The 21,954-nt window shown below is 40.1% G+C and overlaps 1 protein-coding gene across 1 annotated transcript; it reads right to left on the bottom strand.

Annotated features, from left to right (window-relative positions):
• Positions 1–2,269: 2,269 nt before the first annotated feature.
• On the bottom strand, positions 2,270–18,573 carry c1qb (complement component 1, q subcomponent, B chain). Its single transcript, XM_042311340.1, has 5 exons — positions 18,329–18,573; positions 17,861–18,047; positions 17,367–17,548; positions 16,624–16,827; positions 2,270–3,169 (listed from the first exon to the last, which is right to left on the bottom strand). The coding sequence occupies exons 1-5, from the start codon at positions 18,329–18,331 to the stop codon at positions 2,996–2,998; spliced, it is 750 nt and encodes a 249-aa protein (XP_042167274.1). The 5' UTR covers positions 18,332–18,573; the 3' UTR covers positions 2,270–2,995.
• Positions 18,574–21,954: the final 3,381 nt, after the last annotated feature.

Here is a 21,954-nt window from a genome sequence, read left to right as displayed (position 1 = left end):
CATGCCATTCCATGAGCATTCCATTCCATAAGCATTCCATTCCATAAGCATTCCATTCCATAAAGCATTCCATTCCATAAGCATGCCATTCCATAAGCATTCCATTCCATGAGCATTCCATTCCATGAGCATGCCATTCCATAAGCATTCCATTCCATGAGCATTCCATTCCATGAGCATTCCATTCCATGAGCATTCCATTCCATAAGCATTCCATTCCATGAGCATTCCATTCCATGAGCATTCCATTCCATGAGCATGCCATTCCATATTTTTCAACTTGAATCAATGAGACCAGTCAGTCCTCCATGGCATCATGGCAACAGAGTAGGACTGGCTAATAAGTCCTTAGTTTTGGCATCATGCTCAGGTAAAAAAAAATTGGGATCTATACTTTCATATTTCCAAGTTTATTGGAATGACTGTAATTCTGATAGACTTTGGTTTTTAATGTAAAGATATAATTGAATTGGATTATTATATGTAGTAGAAAGCGATGTGTTAGAAGAAGCCTACATAACCAACCCATAAAGTAACATTTTACATCCATATATGACCAGCTATGTAAACCTTAACATTGATTTATCCTGCAATAGATGTGGTTCATTTAGTTATATACGTTTTTGTTTTCTTCTAATGCCTCTTAAGGGGAAAGTAATCTAAAAGTAACTGAATGTAATCAGATTACGTTACTGAGTTTGGTTAATCCAAAAGTTACCCAAGTAACTCGGGTTACTGAGTACAATTTTGGACAGGTAACTAGTAACTGTAACGGATTACATTCAGAAAGTGACTTACGCACCGCTGCAAACAGGCTAGGATATTACATAGACAAACACATGTTTTCCTGAATAAGCTAACAGGCTAGCATATTACATAGACAAACACATGTTTTCCTGAATAAGCTAACAGGCTAGCATATTACATAGACAAACACATGTTTTCCTGAATAAGCTAACAGGCTAGCATATCACATAGACAAACACATGTTTTTCTGAATAAGCTAACAGGCTAGCATATCACATAGACAAACACATGTTTTTCTGAATAAGCTAACAGGCTAGCATATCACATAGACAAACACATGTTTTTCTGAATAAGCTAACAGGCTAGCATATCACATAGACAAACACATGTTTTTCTGAATAAGCTAACAGGCTAGCATATCACATAGACAAACACATGTTTTTCTGAATAAGCTAACAGGCTAGCATATCACATAGACAAACACATGTTTTTCTGAATAAGCTAACAGGCTAGCATATCACATAGACAAACACATGTTTTCCTGAATAAGCTAACAGGCTAGCATATCACATAGACAAACACATGTTTTTCTGAATAAGCTAACAGGCTAGCATATCACATAGACAAACACATGTTTTTCTGAATAAGCTAACAGGCTAGCATATCACATAGACAAACACATGTTTTTCTGAATAAGCTAACAGGCTAGCATATCACATAGACAAACACATGTTTTTCTGAATAAGCTAACAGGCTAGCATATCACATAGACAAACACATGTTTTTCTGAATAAGCTAACAGGCTAGCATATCACATAGACAAACACATGTTTTTCTGAATAAGCTAACAGGCTAGCATATCACATAGACAAACACATGTTTTTCTGAATAAGCTAGCTGGCTAGCATTTATGAAGTCAGCAAGCACATTCCTGACACGCTATGAACACATTTCCTCCAACATTATAATGAAAAGGTGCCTCTCGGTCCCAAAACACACGTTTTCTGGAGACTTGTGGGAGGAGTGCTGATGATGTCGCCCACTGTAGGCACTTTCAGTCACCTGATTGCATCCAGGCTGAGGAGAAATCCACACACAATGCATCCCTGACACCCAGGCTGAGGAGAAACCCACACACAATGCATCCCTGACATCCAGGCTGAGGACAAATCCACACACAATGCATCCCTGACCACCTCCTGAAGTGGTCAACACAGGAGGTTGCTGAGGGGAGGACGGCTCATAATAATGGATGGAACGGAGTGAATGGAATGGTATTAAACACATGGGAACCATTCCATTTATTCCGTTCCAGTCATTACTATGAGCCCATCTTCCACAATTAAAAAGCCACCGGCTGTCTGTGGTGGTCCGACAGATGTGAACTCAGTGGCACTTCTGTGCATCGAGACCTGTCTTTTCAAAGCGATCCTCCTATTCTGATAGCAGAAGTCACATGTAAGTGTAAAGTGTAGACAGCCTCAACATCTTTTACGCACAATGTGTACTGTTGATAAAAAAAAACTGTTAACAAATCACTTTATTGATGGCAAACTCATTTCCAAAATGGTATCTTTGAGTTTTGGTAGGCAGCTCAGCAGATGCAATACATGATTGATTATTTGATTGATTTGAAATGTATTCCTTATTTTACCAGGTGAGCTGACTGAGAATACGTTCTCATATTCAACAACGACCTGGGAGAATGAATTGATTGATTGATTGATGAACTGTCTCAGCAAGCAGCAGCGGTAGAGACAGGGAGGCAGAAACAGACACAGAGATGGTTGGTTGTTCTGCAGATGCTTCTAGAACAGAATGATGTGGCTATGATATGTATTTTATGTGGTGTGGAAGAGCAGGAAGCTGGTTTCAGCAGGTGTGATCTGGTTTAATCTCTCATGGACAAATTCTGTATGTAAATGGAAACAATCTGTCAAGGCTCATGTAGAATTATGGGATTAGGAGCAGTGGTAGTTCCTGGTTTGGGGTTTTCATCATTGATTATTTGATGGAATCAGGAATGTTCAAAAGCGGTAATCAAACTGTGGCTGAGATTTCAAACCCGTGTGTGGATGATGACAGGTTCCCACTAGATACCACACCTACAAATTCAAAATTGAAGTAAAACAGGAAGTGACAAACTTTCGAAAATGTTACTTCTGGGTAACCGAGATTAGATCTGGTTGAATCTGGTTTGAGCTCATTCAATGTGGTTCTGTGTGGCTCTGTGTGGTTTCCTGTGGTTCTATGAGTTGGGTAAGATCAGGAAGCCGGTGAAAGTGTTGTCAGCTCGTTCTTCTTTAGTGATGACAGCGTTGTTATCGGTGGGCTGTAGAGACACCACGTCTCCCTCCAACAGATTCAGCACCACCGACCCAGACGTCACCATGAATCCACTCGACGAATCACAGAACCCCACCTTCACAACAACAACAACAACTTTTATCACATAACCTAGAACAATAATAACCTTAAAATCACAGAACACCTTCACGACAACAACAGAACAGCTTCACAACAACAACAGAACACCTTCACAATAACAACATCAGGACACCTTCACAACAACAACAGAACAGCTTCACAACAACAACAGAACACCTTCACAACAACAACAGAACACCTTCACAACAACAACAGAACACCTTCACAACACCAACAGAACACTTTCACAACAACAACAGAACACCTTCACAACAACAACAGAACACCTTCACAACAACAACAACAGAACACCTTCACAACAACAACATCAGGACACCTTCACAACAACAACAGAACAGCTTCACAACAACAACAGGACACCTTCACAACAACAACAACAGAAGACCTTCACAACAACAACAACAGAAGACCTTCACAACAACAACATCAGGACACCTTCACAACAACAACATCAGGACACCTTCACAACGACAACAACAGAACAGCTTCACAACAACAACAACAGAACACCTTCACAACAACAACAGAACACCTTCACAACAACAACAGAATACTTTCACAACAACAACAGAATACTTTCACAACAACAACAGAACACCTTCACAGCAACAACAGAACAGCTTCACAACAACATCAGGACACCTTCACAACAACAACATCAGGACACCTTCACAACAACAACAGAACAGCTTCACAACAACAACAGAACACCTTCACAACAACAACAGAACACCTTCACAATAACAACATCAGGACACCTTCACAACAACAACAGAACACCTTCACAACAACAACAGAATACTTTCACAACAACAACAGAATACTTTCACAACAACAACAGAACACCTTCACAACAACAACAGAACAGCTTCACAACAACATCAGGACACCTTCACAACAACAACAGGACACCTTCACAACAACAACAGAACACCTTCACAACAACAACCACAGAACACCTTCACAACAACAACAACAGAACACCTTCACAACAACAACAGAACACCTTCACAACAACAACAGAATACTTTCACAACAACAACAGAATACTTTCACAACAACAACAGAATACTTTCACAACAACAACAGAACACCTTCACAGCAACAACAGAACAGCTTCACAACAACATCAGGACACCTTCACAACAACAACATCAGGACACCTTCACAACAACAACAGAACAGCTTCACAACAACAACAGAACACCTTCACAACAACAACAGAACATCTTCACAATAACAACATCAGGACACCTTCACAACAACAACAGAACAGCTTCACAACAACAACAGAACACCTTCACAACAACAACAGAACACCTTCACAACAACAACAGAACACCTTCACAACAACAACAGAACACTTTCACAACAACAACAGAACACCTTCACAACAACAACAGAACACCTTCACAACAACAACAGAACACCTTCACAACAACAACAACAGAACACCTTCACAACAACAACATCAGGACACCTTCACAATAACAACATCAGGACACCTTCACAACAACAACAGAACAGCTTCACAACAACAACGGGACACCTTCACAACAACAACAACAGAAGACCTTCACAACAACAACATCAGGACACCTTCACAACGACAACAACAGAACAGCTTCACAACAACAACAACAGAACACCTTCACAACAACAACAGAACACCTTCACAACAACAACAGAACACCTTCACAACAACAACAGAACACCTTCACAACAACAACAGAATACTTTCACAACAACAACAGAATACGTTCACAACAACAACAGAACACCTTCACAACAACAACAGAACAGCTTCACAACAACATCAGGACACCTTCACAACAACAACAGGACACCTTCACAACAACAACAGAACACCTTCACAACAACAACAACAGAACACCTTCACAACAACAACAGAACACCTTCACAACAACAACAGAATACTTTCACAACAACAACAGAATACTTTCACAACAACAACAGAACAGCTTCACAACAACAACAGAACAGCTTCACAACAACATCAGGACACCTTCACAACAACAACAGGACACCTTCACAACAACAACAGAACACCTTCACAACAACAACAGGACACCTTCACAACAACAACAATATAACACCATCACAAGAGAACCCCTTCACAACCACAAGCTGGGATTCAATGTGTACAATGCTGTCGACAATGCATCTTTTAAAGGCAATGTTCCCATGTTCACAGAGGTCGTAGTCAATGTAATAGCTGCAGATGTCGGCTCAATCAGGAATTACCTGTAAATGTCAAAGTGCGCTATAACACAGTTTTGGATTGAATCCTGGCCCCTGTCATACAAAGATCCAGTCAGAATCAAATGCTTTATATTAAGATCAGAAAAAAATAAATGCAGAAGTAGCAAAACAAAGAAATATTCTAGATAAAAACACAGGATGAAAGGGAGATATGAAAGGCTAAATCAATATAAAACAGTTTCTCAGACATAGATTCAGCCTAGTACTGGACAGAAAAATGATTTAAATGGAGAACTATTTAAGGATGAGGCCCACTTTAGTCTATTTGACCTCTTAGATTAATTAATAATGAATTAATAAAACAAATCTTAATTTATATCTTCTGGTAGATTAAATAATACAACTAACCTCTAATTTGTCTCCTGTTAGATTTTGTGATTGTGTGATAAAATGTGTTATTAATGTGACAACATGTGAAGCAACATGTGATAATAAAACTACACGTATGACAACATTTGAGCATGTAAGAACATGTGTTTTATGTGAAATATATGTGACAACATGAGGATGCACAACTTCAGTATGTGAAATATATGTGACAACGTGAGGATGCACAACTTCAGTATGTGAAATATATGTGACAACATGAGGATGCACAACTTCAGTATGTGAAATATATGTGACAACATGAGGATGCACAACTTCAGTATGTGAAATATATGTGACAACATGAGGATGCACAACTTCAGTATGTGAAATATATGTGACAACATGAGGATGCACAACTTCAGTATGTGAAATATATGTGACAACATGAGGATGCACAACTTCAGTATGTGAAATATATGTGACAACATGAGGATGCACAACTTCAGTATGTGAAATATATGTGACAACGTGAGGATGCACAACTTCAGTATGTGAAATATATGTGACAACGTGAGGATGCACAACTTCAGTATGTGAAATATATGTGACAACGTGAGGATGCACAACTTCAGTATGTGAAATATATGTGACAACGTGAGGATGCACAACTGCAGTATGTGAAATATATGTGACAACGTGAGGATGCACAACTTCAGTATGTGAAATATATGTGACAACGTGAGGATGCACAACTTCAGTATGTGAAATATATGTGACAACATGAGGATGCACAACTTCAGTATGTGAAATATATGTGACAACGTGAGGATGCACAACTTCAGTATGTGAAATATATGTGACAACGTGAGGATGCACAACTTCAGTATGTGAAATATATGTGACAATGTGAGGATGCACAACTTCAGTATGTGAAATATATGTGACAACGTGAGGATGCACAACTTCAGTATGTGAAATATATGTGACAACGTGAGGATGCACAACTTCAGTATGTGAAATATATGTGACAACGTGAGGATGCACAACTTCAGTATGTGAAATATATGTGACAACGTGAGGATGCACAACTTCAGTATGTGAAATATATGTGACAACGTGAGGATGCACAACTTCAGTATGTGAAATATATGTGACAACATGAGGATGCACAACTTCAGTATGTGAAATATATGTGACAATGTGAGGATGCACAACTTCAGTATGTGAAATATATGTGACAACATGAGGATGCACAACTTCAGTATATTGCTTGGAACATGTATTAACACACTCAAAACGTAAGGGTTAGAGTGCTGTTCCCTGGGGTACAAAAAGGTGAAAGGTACACTTCACAGGAACACATATGAACTCGCATCTGTACCTTGTAGGTATAATGGGACATTTCCAATACTTTGAACATAAAATACAATCATCACTGCGCTTTGATAGCTGGGGGCAATGTACTGTGGGACTCATTAGCACATTTTGAGGTGTGGTCAAATATGTTTATTTGTGCCAACCGTCTGTGGAAGTTTTGTAGCAGTGTAATTTTTTGATGGTTATGCCAATGCAAGTAGAGAACCTCTTTCGACAAGGTGTGTTCTGCAAACTTTGAAAGAGAACGTGACAGTAATGAGCTGCTCTGTGAAGAGATTGTTGAGAATTTTCCACTAACTTAATGGCAACTTGTTGCTATGAATTACTAATATCTTAACTGGAAACTACTTGTCAGTAAGTTAAAAGTCACAATAACTTACTGGCAAAATGTTGCCAGTAACGTGCAGGACACTTACTGCCACTAGCAATTTTGTCAGTAACTTCTGTTTCCAGTAACCTACTGTGCCTTCACTAACCTACTGTGCCTTCACTGATTGGCAGCATACTGTAACAGCAGCAGCATATCAGAAGTTTGCAGGTGTGGTTAAATGTAGGTGTGGCTTTCAGCTAGCTCTTTCTGGTCTCTCGTAATAGTTATGTCATCCCGGTGAATCTGCTCTGTTCATGAACATTCAGCTTATACACGGTCAGTTCTGGAGCCTTGTTGAAGGATGAAATATAAACAGATGAAGTCGGAAGTTTACCTACACTTAGGTTGGAGTCATTAAAACTCATTGTCCAACCACTCCACAATTTTCTTCTTAACAAACTATAATTTTGGCAAGTCAGTTAGGACATTTACTTTGTGCATGACACAAGTCATTTCTCCAACAATTGTTTACAGATTATTTCCCTTGTAATTCACTGTATCACAAATCCAGTGGGTCAGAAGTTTACTTAACTAAGTTGACTGTGCCTTTAAACAGCTTGGAAAATTCCACAAAATTATGTCATGGGTTTGGAAGCTTTTCATAAGCTAATTGACATCATTTGAGTCAATTGGAGGTGTACCTGTGGATGTATTTCAAGGCCTACCTTCAAACTCAGTGCCTCTTTGCTTGACATCATGGGAAAATCAAAAGAAAACAGCCAAGACCTCAGAAGAAAATTGTAGACCTCCACAAGTCTGGTTCATTCTTGGGAGCAATGTCCAAACACCTGAAGGCACCACGTTCATATGTACAAACAATAGTATGCAAGTATAAACACCATGGGACCACGCAGCCGTCATACCGCTCAGGAAGGAGACTCGTTCTGTCTCCTAGAGATGAACGTACAGTGGTGCGAAAAGTGCAAATCAATCTCAGAACAACAGCAAAGGACCTTGTGAAGATGCTGGAGGAAACAGGTACAAATGTATCCATATCCACAGTTAAATGAGTCCTATATCGACATAGCCTGAAAGGCCGCTCAGCAAGGAAGAAGCCACTGCTCCAAAACTGCCATAAAAAGCCAGACTACGGTTTGCAACTGCACATAGTTTTTGGAGAAATGTCCTCTGGTCTGATGAAACAAAAATAGAACTGTTTGGCATAATGACCATCATTATGTTTGGAGGAAAAAGGGGGAGGCTTACATGACGAAGAACACCATCCCAAACGTGAAGCACGGGGGTGGCAGCATCATGTTGTGGGGGTGGCAGCATCATATTGTGGGTGTGCTTTGCTGCAGGAGGGACTGGTACACTTCACAAAATAAATGGCATCATGAGGAGGCAAAATTATGTGGATAGATTGAAGCAACATCTCAGGACATCAGACAGGAAGTTAAAGCTTGGTCATAAATGGATCTTCCAAATGGACAATGACCCCAAGCATACTTCCAAAGTTGTGTCAAAATGGCTTAAGGACAACAAAGTCAAGGTATTGGAGTGGCCATCAAAAAGCCCTGACCTCAATCATATAGAACATTTGTGGGCAGAACTGAAAAACTGTGTGCGAGCAAGGAGGCCTACAAACCTGACTCAGTTACACCAGCTCTGTCAGAAGGAATGGGCCAAAATTCATCCAACTTATTGTGGGAAGCTTGTGGAAGGCTACCCAAAACGTTTGAACCAAGTTAAACAATTTAAAGTCAATGATACCAAATGCTAATTGATTGTATGTAAACTTCTGACCCACTGAGAATGTGATGAAAGAAATAAAAGCTGAAGTGAATCATTCTCTACTATTATTCTGACATTTCACATTCTTAAAATAAAGTGGTGATCCTAACTGACCTACGACAGGGAATTTTTACTTGGATTAAATGTCAGGAATTGTGAAAAATGCGGTTCAAATGTATTTGGCTAAGTTGTATGTAAACTTCCGACTTCAACTGTACGTGTGATACCAAAAAACATGAAGTATTTCATTTATAACCACCATGTAATTGTAGTGCTCACTTTCCTTCCAGACCATCAGGTCAGTGTGTGTGATGGATTCGTTGAATCATGTTACAGTAACTAGTTCACAGTAGTTACAAGTGAACCAGCTGCTGCAAGATGTAGCCTCTTAACAACTCTTGATTGTCACAAGTTCTGACAAAGATTGCACAACTGACAATGTCAAGAGGGGTGCTCAACCTTCATCCACATAACGATTAAACCACTTAAACTGCTCAACCTTCATCCACGTAACAATTAAACCACTTAAACTGGTACATTTCTGCTGACAGCACAAATACCCCATCAGCACATTGCCCCCACCTACATGTCAAAGTGCAGTAATGATTGTAACTAATGCCGTGTTCGCAACCAAGTGGGAATTTACCACATACGACTACGAAAAATCCACTTGAGTGCCCCTCCAACTGGTAGTTAGTTACTAGTGGGAAACGAGTCTATTCATCCCTGAGCTTTGACTTCTCCCACATGGTGACCTCTGACGTCACCTACTGAAGAAATGACCTCCATAACAGCATTTTCAGCAGTTAAATGTAACAGAACATTATTAGTGAAAAATACATCTATTAATAGGTTTTTTGAACTCTGTAATTAGTTTCCCAGCAGGATGATGATGAGGATCGCTGTACTTTCAGCTTATGGTTGACGCAGCTTGTTGGCGTTTCCCAATGATTTCAAAGCACGTGAATGCATCCAATTGGTATTTACAACTTCACAACTGGTAAATTACCACCTCCCACATGGTTACGAATGCAGCTTTATAGTTAATACATGCCCTCAGACCAGCCTCTATATGTCCGGGCATGGACTCTACAAGGTGTTGAAAGAGTTGACTGCAATGCCTACCTAAGTTGGTTCGATGTCCTTTGGGTGGTGGACCATTCTACACATAGGATCTGTTGAGCGTGAAAAACCCAGCAGCGTTATAGGTCTTGACACAAACCGATGCACCTGGCTCTTACTACCATACCCCTGTTCAAACTTACATATTTTGTCATGCCAATTCACCCTCTGAATGGCACACATACACAATCCCTATCTCAATTGTCCAGGCTTAAAAATCCTCCTTTAACCCGTTCTCCCCCCCATTCATCTGCACTGATTGAAGTGGATTTACCAAGTGACAACAGTAAAAGATCATAGCTTTCACCTGGATTCACCTGGTCAGTCTGTGTCATGGAAAGGTGTTCTTAAAGTTCTTTTACCCTCAGTGTATGTTCTTGGTAACAAATAACCACCCTGCTTAGACATTAATGCACTCCAGACCAAAAGGTTACAAGTGCAAATCCGAAATCCCATGCATCCTTGTTTCCAAGTTGGAACACTGTAATGTTGAGATGTAATGTTGACCCTATATAATGTAATGTTGAGATGTAATGTTGACCCTATATAATGTAATGTTGCAATGTAATGTTGACCCTATATAATGTAATGTTGAGATGTAATGTTGACCCTATATAATGTAACGTTGAGGTGTAATGTTGACCCTATATAATGTAATGTTGCGATGTAATGTTGACCCTATATAATGTAATGTTGCGATGTAATGTTGACCCTATGTAATGTAAAGTTGAGATGTAATGTTAACCCTACATAATGTAATGTTGCGATGTAATGTTGACCCTATATAATGTAATGTTGAGATGTAATGTTGACCCTATATAATGTAATGTTGAGATGTAATGTTGACCCTATATAATGTAACGTTGAGATGTAATGTTGACCCTATATAATGTAATGTTGACCCTATATAATGTAATGTTGACCCTATATATTGTAATGTTGAGATGTAATGTTGACCCTATATAATGTAATGTTGACCCTATATAATGTAATGTTGCAATGTAATGTTGACCCTATATATTGTAATGTTGAGATATAATGTTGACCCTATATAATGTAATGTTGAGATGTAATGTTGACCCTATATAATGTAATGTTGACCCTATATAATGTAATGTTGACCCTATACATTGTAATGTTGCAATGTAATGTTGACCCTATATAATGTAATGTTGACCCTATATAATGTAATGTTGCAATGTAATGTTGACCCTATATATTGTAATGTTGAGATGTAATGTTGACCCTATATAATGTAATGTTGAGATGTAATGTTGACCCTATATAATGTAATGTTGAGATGTAATGTTGACCCTATATAATGTAATGTTGAGATGTAATGTTGACCCTATATATTGTAATGTTAACCCTATATAATGCAATGTTGACCCTATATAATGTAATGTTGACCCTATATAATGTAACGTTGAGATATAATGTTGACCCTATATAATGTAATGTTGAGATGTAATGTTGACCCTATATATTGTAATGTTGAGATGTAATGTTGACCCTATATATTGTAATGTTGAGATGCAATGTTGACCCTATATAATGTAATGTTGAGATGTAATGTTGACCCTATATGATGTAATGTTGAGATGTAATGTTGACCCTATATATTGTAATGTTGCGCTGTAATGTTGGCCCTATGTAATGTAAAGTTGAGATGTAATGTTAACCCTATATAATGTAATGTTGAGATGTAATGGTGATCCTATATGATGTAATGTTGCGATGTAATGTTGACCCTATATAATGTAATGTTGAGATGTAATGTTGACCCTATATAATATAATGTTGAGATGTAATGTTGACCCTATATAATGTAACGTTGAGATGTAATGTTGACCCTATATAATGTAATGTTGACCCTATATAATGTAATGTTGACCCTATATATTGTAATGTTGAGATGTAATGTTGACCCTATATAATGTAATGTTGACCCTATATAATGTAATGTTGCAATGTAATGTTGACCCTATATATTGTAATGTTGAGATGTAATGTTGACCCTATATAATGTAATGTTGAGATATAATGTTGACCCTATATAATGTAATGTTGAGATGTAATGTTGACCCTATATAATGTAATGTTGACCCTATATAATGTAATGTTGACCCTATATATTGTAATGTTGAGATGTAATGTTGACCCTATATAATGTAATGTTGACCCTATATAATGTAATGTTGCAATGTAATGTTGACCCTATATATTGTAATGTTGAGATGTAATGTTGACCCTATATAATGTAATGTTGAGATGTAATGTTGACCCTATATAATGTAATGTTGAGATATAATGTTGACCCTATATAATGTAATGTTGAGATGTAATGTTGACCCTATATAATGTAATGTTGACCCTATATAATGTAATGTTGACCCTATATATTGTAATGTTGAGATGTAATGTTGACCCTATATAATGTAATGCTGACCGATATAATGTAATGTTGCAATGTAATGTTGACCCTATATGTTGTAATGTTGAGATGTAATGTTGACCCTATATAATGTAATGTTGAGATGTAATGTTGACCCTATATAATGTAATGTTGAGATGTAATGTTGACCCTATATAATGTAATGTTGAGATGTAATGTTGACCCTATATATTGTAATGTTAACCCTATATAATGCAATGTTGACCCTATATAATGTAATGTTGACCCTATATTATGTAACGTTGAGATGTAATGTTGACCCTATATAATGTAATGTTGAGATGTAATGTTGACCCTATATAATGTAATGTTGAGATGTAATGTTGACCCTATATGATGTAATGTTGAGATGTAATGTTGACCCTATATATTGTAATGTTGAGATGTAATGTTGACCCTATATAATGTAATGTTGACCCTATATATTGTAATGTTGAGATGTAATGTTGACCCTATATATTGTAATGTTGAGATGTAATGTTTACCCTATATATTGTAATGTTGAGATGTAATGTTGACCCTATATAATGTAATGTTGACCCTATATAATGTAATGTTGACCCTATATAATGTAACGTTGAGATGTAATGTTGACCCTATATAATGTAATGTTGAGATGTAATGTTGACCCTATATATTGTAATGTTGAGATGTAATGTTGACCCTATATATTGCAATGTTGAGATGTAATGTTGACCCTATATAATGTAATGTTGAGATGTAATGTTGACCCTATATATTGTAATGTTGAGATGTAATGTTGACCCTATATATTGTAATGTTGAGATGTAATGTTGACCCTATATAATGTAATGTTGAGGTGTAATGTTGACCCTATATAATGTAATGTTGAGATGTAATGTTGACCCTATGTAATGTAATGTTGAGATGTAATGTTGACCCTATATATTGTAATGTTGAGATGTAATGTTGACCCTATATAATGTAATGTTGAGATGTAATCTACACCCCGACGAGGCTGATAGAAACCCTTATTATTTTCTTTAATGATTTTTCAACAGTTTCTTGTTCTGAACGTCTAACACGAGTAGGATGGGTGTGGCCTCTTGACAATAACCACATGAGCAGCCGCTCACCGTTTTGACAGCTCTACCACAGTTACACCTCTGACAACGCCAAAACACCAGCTATACGGGTGTTGTCTATCGCGTGGTTATGCTTGATCTGATTGAAATGTTCCTGAGCACGGCTACTTTTCACTTGGTGTTGTCAGTTAATAGCACCATTTGAAAACTTTGATTCAAGGCAAATTGTTAGCAAAGTTCAGAAATGTATTCTTGACAATAAATCTGTGGTCGATCTCTGTCATGGTCACAGACCTGGTGGCAAAGCAGGAAATTCAGGTTGCTGTCATCGAAGAGGTTGTGAGTTCAAATCCTGGGTGTGGTTGAATTCCAATATGTGATAACCAATGTTGAGGTCAATTCCTTTTCATTTCCAGTCAATTCAGGAAGTATTCCGATACTGAAAATAATTGAATTTGAATTTCTGTCTACTTCCTAAATACAGTTTGTGGTTATTTATTTACTGACAAAAAACAGTCCAGCTGTAGAAATACATTCAAAGTTGTTTCCACTCTTTTCACCTCAGTAGACGATAACATACTATAACATTTTAAAGGATTTTTTAAAAACAGTTTGTGCCATAAGTACATCTTAAGTATTCTATAAGTTTAATTGCGACAAGGGCCAAAAAGTACCCAAGTGCATTATGATTGGCCGCTAATATAAATATATAGCCAAACACTATGCTGTGTAGAAATGTACCGTATAATGACTGCAACATTTACCACAACATTAATTTACAGCAGTGTAGTTTTCAAGTTATCACATGTTGAACCACATGATTTCACATGTGTAATGTTAAATTTCACGTGAAAATGTGTATTTGGAACACTTCACATGTGAAAATGTGTATTTGGAACACTTCACATGTGTTTTTGGAGCACTGCACATGTTAAAACATGTATTTTTAACACTTCACATGTGTATTTGGAGCAATTCACATGTGTTTTTGGAGCACTTCACATGTGACATTTTATGTATGAAGACGTGGTTTTAGAACACTTCATGTGACATTTCACATGTGAAAACATGTTTTTGAAACACTTCACATGTGATTTACGTTTACAAATGTGAAATTCCATGTGTTATCACTATTCAGCTAAAATATGACCCCACCTCTGGATTTGAGGTGACCTTTCTGTTGTGTAACAGAGTCTGCAGCATTTCCCTAAACATTCATTACCTTTAACACATATCTTCACTGAGCAAAAAGAGTGCCATCTGCACTGATACTTTAGTTATCGTTCATCTGGCAATTCTCTCATCATTGATTTAATTGACTTATTTCTGCAATTTGAGGTTTTGCTGTATGTAGTGATTAGTCATGTCTAATGTAGTTCAAATCCCAGGTTAGGACATGTTGAATTTACAGGATTACAGGATTTGTTTTAGACCCAGTCTAATTAGTCTATAGCTGTATTTGAATATTCATACTAACCCTAACCCTAACCCTAACCCTAACCCTAACCCTAACCCTAACCCTAACCCTAACCCTAACCCCTAACCCCTAACCCTAACCCCTAACCCTAACCCTAACCCTAACCCCTAACCCTAACCCCTAACCCTAACCCCTAACCCTAACCCTAACCCCTAACCCTAACCCCTAACCCTAACCCTAACCCTAACCCCTAACCCTAACCCTAACCCTAACCCCTAACCCTAACCCCTAACCCTAACCCCTAACCCTAACCCTAACCCTAACCCCTAACCCTAACCCCTAACCCCTAACCCTAACCCTAACCCTAACCCCTAATCCTAACCCCTAACCCTAACCCTAACCCCTAACCCCTAATCCTAACCCCTAACCCTAACCCTAACCCTAACCCCTAACCCTAACCCTAACCCTAACCCTAACCCCTAACCCTAACCCCTAACCCTAACCCTAACCCTAACCCTGTCTAATTAGTCTATAGTTGTATTCGAATAGTCATACTAACCGCACTAACCGTACTATTTGTGACAAATGCAGTATGTTGTATGCTTATTGGTTATAGTATCGATGTATTTAGTATGCCAAAAGTTCCCAAATGTCATACTAAATTCGCCAAAATACACTATTTCTGTGCTTTTAGGGCCCATAATGCAATTCTTTCAGAAATCGGGCTTGGCTTCACAACGTTTTTAGATTTGAAGAAAATGGAGGAAAATATGCAGCCGAAGTCCGTTGAGAGCCGATACAAATTCAATGCTGCCCTTATGAAACGCATAGCATTACAGCAGTATGTACTGGGTATGTTGACTAGCTATCTAACCTCAGTTGGATACTAATACATCGAACTTGCCAGGCAGTATATTGACCATCTGCTATCCCACTAACCACCCAGCGTTTTTTGATTGATTTGACTATTCACTTCATTCTTAGCTAAGTGGTTTAATCATTTTGAGTTCTCAATGGACATTCAGAGCAGTGCAAGAGTGCAGAATAACTGATGAATTTACAGACGGAACAATCTGACAACCCAAAATCGTATAACGTCTAGCCAGTCGTTTGTTATGCTATGGTTAGGGTTAGCAAGAGGTTGCATAGCAACAGCATCATCTTCCGGTAGACAGGTGAAGCGCTTGTACACTCAACTGAAAGGATACCGTTCAGATACAGTATACTAAAATGAACTAATAGTATGTAGTATACGGTATGTTAGAATGGGTATTAAAACACAGCTCATGTTTCCTGGTAGAATAATCAAACTAACCTTGGTCTCTGTCCCCTTCTTCAGGTTAACACAGATCAGGCTCTTAGCCGACAGATGATAGGTGAAGAAGTACACGCCACTAATGGTACACTTAAACAACCCGTCCTTCAGCGATACACCTTCCAGGCTAGGGTCAAGGCCCGACAGTATTGGTCCGTCGAAACGAATGGGCAAGTTCTTAGGAGGCTGCTGAATGGTGTTCCTCTGAGAGAGAGAGAGAGAGAGAGAGAGAGAGAGAGAGAGAGAGAGAGAGAGAGAGAGAGAGAGAGAGAGAAAGAGAGAGAGAGAGAGAGAGAGAGAGAGAGAGAGAGAGAGAGAGAGAGAGAGAGAGAGAGAGACAGAGAGAGAGAGAGAGAGAGAGAGAGAGAGAGAGACAGAGAGAGAGAGAGAGAGAGAGAGAGAGAGAGAGAGAGAGAGAGAACACATAGAGTATGTTACTGGCTTTATTGTCCCCGAGGGGACATGTTGTTGCAGTGTCATGTACTTTAAAGTTTAAACCATGTTAACCAGGAGGAAGAGGTGTTGTTGTTTACCTTGTATTATAGGAGGAAGAGGTGTTGTTGTTTACCTTGTATTATAGGAGGAAGAGGTGTTGTTGTTTACCTTGTATTAGTGAAGGAAGAGGTGTTGTTGTTTACCTTGTATTATAGGAGGAAGAGGTGTTGTTGTTTACCTTGTATTATAGGAGGAAGAGGTGTTGTTGTTTACCTTGTATTATAGGAGGAAGAGGTGTTGTTGTTTACCTTGCAGGAGAAGAAGGAGGTGAGGGAGGAGTCGACCCCAGAGGGACTACCTTTCTCCCCAGGGGGGCCAGGGGGTCCTTTGGGTCCAAGCCGACCGGGGTTCCCTTGAAGACCTGACCGTCCTGGAGGACCTGATTCACCTGGCTCCCCCTTCAGACCCTTCCCTCGCAGACCAGACTCACCTGCACATGCATCACAGACTGCTCATTACAGGCCATAACAGGATAGCTTAGTGTCTATGTTACACAGACCGCTCGGAGAAGCATTAGCTTAGTGTGTATGTTACACAGACCACTCAGAGAGGCATTACAGGCCATAACAGGATAGCTTAGTGTCTATGTTACACAGACCACTCAGAGAGGCATTACAGGCCATAACAGGATAGCTTAGTGTCTATGTTACACAGACCGCTCAGAGAAGCATTAGCTTAGTGTCTATGTTACACAGACCGCTCAGAGAGGCATTACAGGCCATAACAGGATAGTGTGTGTTACCTGGGTCTCCCTTCTCTCCCTTTGGTCCGTCTTTACCGTAGGCTCCGTGAGCTCCTGGTGTCCCAGGTATTCCGGGGTAACCAATGTTTGCGTTACAGCTGGGCTCCATGGCAACAGAGGTTACAAGGGAGGCCAGGATGCTGCCCACCATCACAGCAGCAGTACCCCACCTCAACCACCAGATGGCCTTATGCACACACACACACACACACACACACACACACACACACACACACACACACACACACACACACACACACACACACACACACACACACACACACACACACACACACACAGCGTTATGTCAAACTCAATCCCGGGTGGAACCAGAACAGATCAGGACAACACTACTACTGTTATAATTGCTGGTCTATCAGATACATACAGTGCTCAATTAGCCACGCTGTGTTTCATCAATACAAGTCATTAGTGTCAGTGTGATAGTTATCCTTCTCATTAACATACCATCTGATATGTGCCGTTGTCTGCCAGCCTCTGGGAGTGGTCTGTAGTTGGTGGTCTGTAGTTGGTGATCTATAGTTGGTGGTCTGTCGTTTTCAGATGACTGTGGGCTCCTTAGAGGCTCCAAGAGTGTCGGTCTTTCTGAAGACAACGACAGACAGACAGACTGACTGATGAACAGAGAGAGAGAGAGAGATGAACGGTGAGACTGATTTACAGATGGACTGATGGAGGGGAGAGAGAGACACTGAGAGAAGCTCAGCTGAAAGAGGAAGAGGACAGTTACATCGAACACTGCATGACCACAACAAAAATGTCCCATATAATTATTATAATTACACCCCCGTCATTCTGTCTCTCTCAGCACTTTCTGTCTCCCTGGTTCCTCTTCCCCCCCAACCCCCCATCTGTCTCCCTGGTTCCTCTTACTGGACTGAGAACAGGGAAGAGCTCCTGAGGTCAGAGTGTTTCTGGATCCTAAATGGCACCCGTATTGAGTGCACTACTTTAGACCAGGGTCCATAGAGGTAGTGCAGTACTTTAGACCAGGGTCCATAGAGGTAGTGCAGTACTTTAGACCAGGGTCCATAGAGGTAGTGCACTACTTTAGACCAGGGTCCATAGAGGTAGTGCACTACTTTAGACCAGGGTCCATAGAGGTAGTGCACTACTTTAGACCAGGGTCCATAGAGGTAGTGCAGTACTTTAGACCAGGGTCCATAGAGGTAGTGCAGTACTTTAGACCAGGGTCCATAGAGGTAGTGCAGTACTTTAGACCAGGGTCCATAGAGGTAGTGCAGTACTTTAGACCAGGGTCCATAGAGGTAGTGCAGTACTTTAGACCAGGGTCCATAGAGGTAGTGCAGTACTTTAGACCAGGGTCCATAGAGGTAGTGCACTACTTTAGACCAGGGTCCATAGAGGTAGTGCACTACTTTAGACCAGGGTCCATAGAGGTAGTGCAGTACTTAGACCAGGGTCCATAGAGGTAGTGCAGTACTTTAGACCAGGGTCCATAGAGGTAGTGCACTACTTTAGACCAGGGTCCATAGAGGTAGTGCAGTACTTTAGACCAGGGTCCATAGAGGTAGTGCAGTACTTTAGACCAGGGTCCATAGAGTTGTAGTTAATAGTGTGCCATTGGGAACACAGACTGTGTGTTCTGACTACTGTGCTGTTATGGAGATGTTGTTTCACTTATGACCTGCTTCCTCTTGTAATGCTGCTGATGTTGTGACAAAGAACCCTCTGACCTGCCATCTCCGACTGACCTCTGAAGACTTGAACTCTGACCTGCCGTCTCCGACTGACCCTCTGAACACTGAAACTCTGACCTGCAGTCTCCGACTGACCTCTGAAGACCGAAACTCTGACCTACCATCTCCGACTGACCTCTGAACACCTAAACTCTGACCTGCAGTCTCCGACTGACCTCTGAATACCGAAACTCTGACCTGCCGTCTCCGACTGACCTCTGAAGACTTAAACTCTGACCTGCCATCTCCAACTGACCCTTTGGAGAGTCACCTTCATCAAGACTCTAAGTAACACCCCTTGTCCTCCTAACCCTAACCCTAGTCCTCCTCTTCCTCCTTCTCTTCTGCTCCTCCTCCTCTCCTCCTCCTCCTCTTCCTCCACTCCTCCTCTTTCTCTCCCTCCTCCTCTTCCTCCTCGTCCTCCTGCTCCTCCTCTTTCTCCTCTCCTGCTTTTCCTCTCCCTCCTCCTCTTCCTCTTCCTCAACCTTCTTCCTCCTCTTCCTCCTCCTCCTGGTACCTCCTCCTATTCCTCCTCCTCTTCTTCCTGCTCCTCCTCTTTCTCCTCTCCTGGTACCTCCTCTTCCTCCTCCTGCTCCTCCTACTCTTCCTCTTCCTCCTCCTGCTCCTCTTCCTCCTCACCCTCCTCCTGGTCCTTCTTTCTCCTGCTTCTGCTCCTCCTTTTCACCCTCCTCCTGAGATTCATCCTCTTCCTCCTCCTCAATTCAAACTGTATAGTCCTTGTGGGAAATCTGTTGTTCAGCCAGGAGTCCAAGACATTTCCAGATCCTCTAAACACAGTGGTTGATTTTGTGCTGGATAACCCTGAAAGAGAACACTTTGAATTCTCTACTGCTTGACTTCCTGCACCTCTAATCGAATATTAGTTTCCAAAGTTCCAACGCCTAAATATAAACATTACTGGCACCCAAAATGAGTACTGTCACCTAGTTCAGTCCAAGTCAAAAGCACAGTGTAGGGGAGGGAGAGTGGGGTAATTTGAGCCTAAGGGTTAGTTGAGTCACCCCTGTTTTCTAGGAAACCAAACACAAAATTATTAATTTGACCAAATATTTAGGAAGAGGTCACCATTTCATGGAGTCTGTGAAGGAAAAAAAACTAATGGAAAAAAGGTAGGTCCAAAAAACAGACTTTCACCAAGTCTTGTGTTAGAGGTTACATGATGCTTGGTTATAGTCAGAATATACAGGACCTCAACCAGGGTTGTCTTGTGTTAGAGGTTACATGATGCTTGGTTATAGTCAGAATATACAGGACCTCAACCAGGGTTGTCTTGTGTTAGAGGTTACATGATGCTTGGTTATAGTCAGAATATACAGGACCTCAACCAGGGTTGTCTTGTGTTAGAGGTTACATGATGCTTGGTTATAGTCAGAATATACAGGACCTCAACCAGGGTTGTCTTGTGTTAGAGGTTACATGATGCTTGGTTTTAGTCAGAATATACAGGACCTCAACCAGGGTTGTCTTGTGTTAGAGGTTACATGATGCTTGTATCTAAACCGAAGTAGATAATTGTAAGATTGTTCTATACAGGACCTCAACCAGGGTTTTAGTCAGAATATAAGACCTCAACCAGGGTTTTAGTCAGAATATACAGGACCTCAACCAGGGTTTTAGTTTTAATCAGAATATACAGGACCTCAACCAGGGTTTCAATCAGAATATACAGGACCTCAACCAGGGTTTTAGTCAGAATATACAGGACCTCAACCGGGGTTTTAGTCAGAATATACAGGACCTCAACCAGGGTTTTAATCAGAATATACAGGACCTCAACCAGGGTTTTAGTTTTAGTCAGAATATACAGGACCTCAACCAGGGTTTCAATCAGAATATACAGGACCTCAACTAGGGTTTTAGTCAGAATATAAGACCTCAACCAGGGTTTTAGTCAGAATATACAGGACCTCAGCCAGGGTTTTAGTCAGAATATACAGGACCTCAGCCAGGGTTTTAGTCAGAATATACAGGACCTCAACCAGGGTTTTAATCAGAATATACAGGACCTCAACCAGGGTTTTAGTTTTAGTCAGAATATACAGGACCTCAACCAGGGTTTCAATCAGAATATACAGGACCTCAACTAGGGTTTTAGTCAGAATATAAGACCTCAACCAGGGTTTTAGTCAGAATATACAGGACCTCAGCCAGGGTTTTAGTCAGAATATACAGGACCTCAACTAGGGTTTTAGTCAGAATATAAGACCTCAACCAGGGTTTTAGTCAGAATATACAGGACCTCAGCCAGGGTTTTAGTCAGAATATACAGGACCTCAACTAGGGTTTTAGTCAGAATATAAGACCTCAACTAGGGTTTTAGTCAGAATATACAGGACCTCAACCAGGGTTTCA

This window comes from Oncorhynchus tshawytscha, linkage group LG33 (genome assembly GCF_018296145.1).
Source record: "Oncorhynchus tshawytscha isolate Ot180627B linkage group LG33, Otsh_v2.0, whole genome shotgun sequence".
NCBI lineage: Eukaryota > Metazoa > Chordata > Actinopteri > Salmoniformes > Salmonidae > Oncorhynchus > Oncorhynchus tshawytscha.
The sequence above is the reverse complement of the archived record's forward strand: the minus strand, read 5'-3'. Positions and strand labels throughout refer to the sequence as shown.

Bases quoted from the DNA above. Each gene is read 5' to 3' on its own strand.
- c1qb (XM_042311340.1), bottom strand. The intron at 16,828-17,366 runs GTAAACAACAAC...TCTCTCTCTCAG, and splicing joins CCTCCTTCTTCTCCTGCAAG to AGGAACACCATTCAGCAGCC. The intron at 3,170-16,623 runs GTTAGTTTGATT...GTTGTTGTGAAG, and splicing joins AGAAGGGGACAGAGACCAAG to GTGGGGTTCTGTGATTCGTC.